Raw genomic sequence first — 6653 nt, 5'->3', positions numbered from 1 at the left:
AAAAAAAAAAAAAAGATGCGTCAAAGTCTGTCAAATAAATTGATGAAACGTGTTAATATAGGAAGTTATATCAAATTTAGTCCGAGAATTGAGAAACTGTACCAAAGCTAATCCCTATCTAGACATATACAAAACGTTAAATATGAGTAGCTTTAGCTCTGTTCTAAATCCTAAAAGCAGTTTTTCGTTTGAAAAAAATGTCTGATAGTCTTATTTTTTGTTTTATGTTGTTTAAAACAAGGAAACCAAAAATTCTTGTTTGGAGGTAGAGGGGACTTGGGTTTGGGGCTATGATCGGAGGTAGGTCGGGTTAGAAGTTGGGACTGGGGTTGGGACAAGGTCGAGGTTGAGGGATCGGGTCGGGTCAAGTTTGCGATCGGGGTGATCGGGCCTGCCTTGCCTTGTGTATTTTGATAGCCACATACATTGCCTCTTAACTGATTGTGAGATTCTACCATTCCTTTCTTCCTAAGGTTTGCTTCCACCGCATGCCTACAAGCCACTGCCTTTTTGCACGCAATGCAAAGGTTAGGTGGAAACAAAACATAGGAGAAGAGAAAACAATTGTTTCTGTCATTTTGTTAACAAAAAATATATACTTATTTTGTCATGTATATATATATATATATATATGCTTCTAATTTATGAGTTTATGGCTTTCCTTCATCTCCAAACTTGCCTTGCATGAATGTAAGGGGAAAAGAAGGAACTTCCTTTACAATTACATATTTTATTCTTGGTGGAAGAGACAAATGGATGAAAAAGAGAGATTGGAGAATTGGAACTTTTAAGGGACAAAAAATTTAAAACATCACTTAAGATAGTAAAAAGTATTATTTATGCCATTCAACTAAAAAATAAACAAATATCATTCAATTAATGAAGAAAAAAATAAAAGGCTACTATGATACTTAATTATTTAGAATGACATAAATAATAAGCCTTAATAAAACCATGACAAACCATGTACTTTTTCAATTTATTTTTTTAATGTTTGAAGAGGAGAATTTCCGCCGTTGATGCCATAAATACAATAATTCACGTATTCTTCCTTAAAAATTTAGAACTTTGAACATTGGAATTATCTTATGAATTTATGATAACTTGTATTTTAAACGGTGCATATACTTGTGAATTTTAAGAAACTCACAATAAACTTGTGCATCAACATAAAACTTAAAAAACGACTATGTGAAAAGGAGATGATGGAAAAATTGATGGGAACAAAAATGGTGTTCATACCCATAAGATAAAGCCGGTGGTTGGTTCTACTAGGTTAGGTCCTATCTACTAATCATCGAGTGAGATCACTTATGATGAACAGAGTATCAACTCATAAGGATGAATAAAAATGCTCTAATAAGAAATTTTAGTGACATGTGCAGTTTATATGTGTTGTCCAAAAAAAAAATGTACATATAAGCCTCGTTAATTTTACCTATTTTAATTTTTAATTTTAATTTTATTACAATTAAAAGTTCGTAACTTCTTCAACTACAATAGAACAAAATATTCCGACACTGCCACGTGTGATATGAATCATGTGATCAGTCTCTAATATTGCTATATATTTTCATACAGTGTCTAATATTATACGTATATCATACAGTCTCTAATATTATACGTATATCATACAGTCTCTAATATTATACGTTATCACACAGACTGCACGAAAACTAGTTGCTATATATTTTCGTACAGTCTCTACTATTGTACGTATATCAAAGCCGTGTTTCCCTTTTGTGCATGGTACGTACGTCTCTTTTTTTTTTTTTTTTTTCTGACGAGGCCCAACAAACGAGGCTGAAGACCCCCTTGACGTTCTTCCCCTATTTGATATTATTCACTGTTACTGTTTTTTTCTTTCATCTTTTATAATTTTCTTTTCTGTTCTTGGGGCCCAGACTAAAAATAGGTTAACGCTAGCTTCTTTTGCATTCCACGTGCCAATATATGTAAATTCATGGAAATTTTTACGTAAGAGAAGAGATCATCATAAGATTAAAATTTGCATTATGGAGGTGCCATTGAATGCCTGAACATCTCTTGGGACACTTTTCAGCATTTTTTCATGCCCTGCTATTCTCTCTCTCTCTCTCTCTCTCTCTTAGCTGTTGTTTTTAGATTTTTACCTACCCATTTTCCTTCTCTCAATGTGTTGTTTTGTTAAAATTTTTTTTTAGTGAGTCTTGAATCCGTTACCACCATTGGCTAGAGCTAGCTAAGCTTATTCTCTTCTCTTTCTTATCTCTTGGCCATTATCTGAGAAAAATGATGATGAGCAACGGCCACAAATATTGTGTTTGTTGGCAAATTATAAGAAATAGACATGTATTAGTTTCTTTCCTCTTTCTCATGGTTTCAAGCTTCACCAGCCACCATAACATGAGAATATCCATGGTTGAAGGTAATTATCTTATTAAGGTCAATTATATATATAACCCTACTTTATTTATCTAGCAAAAGTATTATCATCAAAATCACACCCTTATCTTTTAAAATTGTTTTCTCGTTGTTAATATCACAGGGAGAGCAATTTCCAAGCTCATTGAGGCTGCCAAGGTTAGTTATATACCATAATAATCCATATAAAAATTAATCAAAATCTTAATTTCTGCAATAATCCCATTTGTAGAATCAAATTATAGGAGCCAATTAACTAAGTGAAAATGTCAAATATTGGAATTTTATTTTATTTTTGAACAGAAAGAAGGGCATGTGGAAGAGGAGAAAATGGTAAGAGTAGTAGTAAGAGCACATCAAATAGGGTCAAGACCACCAAGGTGTGAGCGGCGGTGCAGCGGGTGTGGGCCCTGCGAGGCGGTGCAGGTCCCAGTGGTGCCGCAACTTCTCCAAAACCACCACATGATGAGCAGATCAAGAACCACAAATAATTTCTTCTCTTTTAGTGGCTTCAAACAACTATTATGCTCAGTTAATTGTAAAAGATCAAAAAGGACCAAGAATTTTGTGACTTATTCAAGAGGTGATGACTTCTCCAACTACAAGCCCATGAGTTGGAAATGCAAGTGTGGGGACTTTCTTTTCAATCCTTGATGATGATCAATACCACTACTGCCTAGTCTACTTTGATCATTTATTTTGTATTTGTAATATTAACCCAATATTTTAGGGGTTTTTCCATATTTGTTGTGGAAAAAAAAAAGGAGAATATATATATGAATATATGAAACTCTCACTCTATGAAGCGTACACTTCTTCTTTAGTTTTCTTTTTTTCTTATTCTTTTCACCTTCTAGTACCTCTTGATGTATTTGGTATGAACTCGATCCGCTTGTACAGTTGGAATATTCTAATTTCTTTTTCTTTTTTTATTTGATAATGTTTTATGAGCTCCTTATATAAATGGGAATTGGGTATGATCAGAAGAACATGCAATGCAACACGAAAAAAATGCTCGATATTTAAAACATGTAGTAAAGAAAATTCGGCGGTTGGGTTTAAAGAGTATCAAATATTTTGTATTCTTAATATTAATTACACGAGAATTATGATATATATATTTTTAAATATTTACCTGTAGGACGCAGTTTTAACTATCATTTTAAATCAGGTATAGTTTTCAGTTAATTAGTCGAATAAAATCATAATAAATAAGATATTAATGGAACTCAACAAAGATATGACTTAAAAGTCAGCTAAATAATTCTTAAAATTTATATAATATCCCATTTTCAAAAAAAAAAAAGTATAATTTTTTTTAGTAAGAAAGCATCCATGCTGCTATAAAAATACAAGTATATGCCTTCCCAAACCCTATTTGATGATAATGTAATTTAAAGCTAAAAAAGACAGACATACTTATGGTAGATATATTAGATCATCATTTGAGAACCTGACCCTATATTGTGGCATTTTTCAAAATTCAAAATAAGGAAACGAAAAGGCAAATCAAGGAATATGGAGAGAAGAACAAAACTTGTTTGTGTTTCTTTGCTTTTGTTTTTTGTGCTAATTTTCCCTTCTCTCTACTGTACAATTTTCCGGTTTTGGTAGTGATGTTAATACTGATGGAAAGTGACGACATAGAGTAAGATAGTAAATGAGATGTAAGATGAAGAAAGTGTCTCAAAAGTGTATATAGTATTTGTCAGAGGCTTCTGTTTTCGTATCTTACAAGATATGTGCATTGCCAACAGTTTACTGAAAGCCTGCACCTTATTTTAGACGCTGTTTACCTACCTCGAAGAATTAAAAAACATTTAAAATCCACATCCTAACATCACCGCCCCAAAAAAAAAAAAAAAAGAAAAAAAAATCTCTGTCATAATTCCAAATCACGATGCATTTATTTTCTTCAAGCCACTAATTGCTCTTAGTGTATAAAAAACATTAGAAAATGTTAGGTTCACTTGTTTAATCACTCTTTTTCTCATCCTCTTTGTTTTTTTTTTTTTTTTTGGCCACATATCGTTATACTTTTTAATAAAAATGAAGTATAAGGATAAACCATTATTCTATAAGTTAACACAACTCTGCCATTTTTCTCTCTCTTAATAATAAGTGGTTAATAATTTATCACAAGATCACTTCTTTATAATATTACAAGATTACTATTAAAGCAAAAATGAAGCTTAAAAAATTAAAAAAGAGGAATTTATATGCCATAAATAAAGTCGTCTTTCAAAAAAAAAAAAAAAAAGAAAAACCGTAATATAGTATATACTTTATATAAATACTGTCAAAACTCGTTACATATGAACATATAATATATATTTTTATACACACTTCATAAATAAAACCTTTTTTTAAAACAAAACCGTGTTAGTATTTTTTGGTAGATCAAACCCTATATAGTATTAATTTCACATAAATACTGTTAACACGCGAAAGTAAAATATGTATATATAAATATAAATATATACAGTTTATACATAAATATTGTTATGTATTACGTATATAATATTTGAGTCCACAAATTTTTTTAACCATTTAAGTCCACATTTTTTTTATATAATACGGGATTAAACCCACAACCTCCGTCTAAATCCCACCCCACCTAAACCCTCAATACCATTAGATGAAGAGGTCTTGAGTCCACAATTTGGCTAAGAGGAAGAGAAAAAAAAAACAATAGATTTATTTTTATGTATAAAGAGTGGCAGAGTTGTCCTAAAATGTAAAATTAAGATTTATTATTCTGCTTCATTTTTATTGAAAAGTGGAATGACATGTGGCAAAAGTAAAACAAAGAAAGTGAGAAAGATATTAATGAAATAAGTGACTCTAATATTTCTTAAAAATATTTGGTAACAACAATAATGTTATCATAACATTTGAGACTCATTTTATTACATCACACTACTGATACTCTATAACATTGTTCATTTCCAATTTGTCATGGATCCGTTGGTGTTTAGCACAAGACTACAATGTCAACACAATGTCATGGTTTTCTTCTAAAAGAACAGAAGGAAAAAGAAAAAGTGAAAAAAAGAACACAGCGTTAAAACAAAAAAAAAACCTAGAGAACACAAGTCATACACGTCAAAACAATACATGGTTCTGCAAGCAAACTAAAACAGTTTAGGAGAAAAGACTTAAAAGAACTGTTTTAGACGGGATATGTTTTTGTTTAGCATGCCTTTTTTACTTTACAATCATTAAAATGGACACTAAAAGAGTCTAAAGAAGAGCTGGTAATAGCACTGAAAAGGTTTTTTCTAAAACCAATTAAAGACTATCATCATGTGCTCTCATTTCATTTCATTTCATCATCCACAGTGTTTGACACATCATATTTCGTGTTGTTACTTTTCAGCCCTCTTTTTTTTTTTTTTTAAATAAACAAATAAATAAAAATTTAGTATCAATCATAAGTTTCCGATACTAGTGCCTATTTTCATCTAGCACATTTTTTACTCCAAATTTTTTTTTTTTTTTGGGTTAAAAATTACTGGCAAATTCACCTTGCTTAATATCAGACGTCAGAGATAGACGACTCAATATGTAGCTTTCGGTTACAGACTTACAGGGGTCTCTATTATTAAGAACTCAGGACTGGACTGATAACGACCGTCCATTGCATAGCCAGGGACCGGTAGATTTTTACTTCTGCAAACCATTAAAAAAAAAAATCACATTCCACATTTATTTAGGGTTGAGACTCCAATCCAATTGAATCCTAAGTCCTATCTAACCAGCAGAGGTAAATGGAACCGATCCAATTCCATATATAATAATGTGCTTTAAAAAAATAAAATAAAAAAACTTCATTTTGTTATTTTACTCGAATACGAATATAAAAAAAGTACTTTTTTCTTTCTTAATTCCTATTGGTGCTGAAAATACTTAACCTTTACATTTATTGTTTATAGCAATTTAGAAACACTTACGATGTCTTGTTTTTATTGTAATGTGCTTATTTGTTATTTGGGCACACATTTTACGTTTCTTTAACTAAATTTCATGCTTCAATGGTTTGGATGGTACTATATCTTAAGTTTGCAAAATCCATTGAGGCTCATCGCAAAGTCATTTACCATTCTAAGCTAGAGTGTATTAATAATTTTTCTTCTTTTTTTTTTTAAAAAAAAACAACCACGACAAAACATGAAAACCAGCCAAATCCAAATCTTAAAGCTCAAATTTTCAATTACACACCAACAATTTATTCTTGAAAACAGAAAAAA

At 30.9% G+C, this 6653-nt stretch overlaps 1 protein-coding gene across 1 annotated transcript; it reads left to right on the top strand.

Moving 5' to 3' along the window:
* The first annotated feature begins 2238 nt into the window (after positions 1-2238).
* Positions 2239-3073, top strand: LOC21408780 (EPIDERMAL PATTERNING FACTOR-like protein 2). Its single transcript, XM_010100430.2, has 3 exons — positions 2239-2407; positions 2528-2562; positions 2707-3073. The coding sequence occupies exons 1-3, from the start codon at positions 2272-2274 to the stop codon at positions 3055-3057; spliced, it is 522 nt and encodes a 173-aa protein (XP_010098732.2). The 5' UTR covers positions 2239-2271; the 3' UTR covers positions 3058-3073.
* The last annotated feature ends 3580 nt before the right edge of the window (positions 3074-6653 follow it).

Source organism: Morus notabilis, unplaced genomic scaffold, assembly GCF_000414095.1.
Source record: "Morus notabilis unplaced genomic scaffold, ASM41409v2 Scaffold467, whole genome shotgun sequence".
Classification (NCBI taxonomy): Eukaryota; Viridiplantae; Streptophyta; class Magnoliopsida; order Rosales; family Moraceae; genus Morus; species Morus notabilis.
The sequence above is the reverse complement of the archived record's forward strand: the minus strand, read 5'-3'. Positions and strand labels throughout refer to the sequence as shown.

Coding starts and splice junctions, on each gene's coding strand:
- LOC21408780 (XM_010100430.2), top strand. CDS start 2,272: ATGATGATGAGCAACGGCCACAAATATTGTGTTTGTTGGCAAATTATA. Junction 2,408..2,527: donor GAGAATATCCATGGTTGAAG/GTAATTATCTTA, acceptor TTAATATCACAG/GGAGAGCAATTTCCAAGCTC. Junction 2,563..2,706: donor AGCTCATTGAGGCTGCCAAG/GTTAGTTATATA, acceptor ATTTTTGAACAG/AAAGAAGGGCATGTGGAAGA.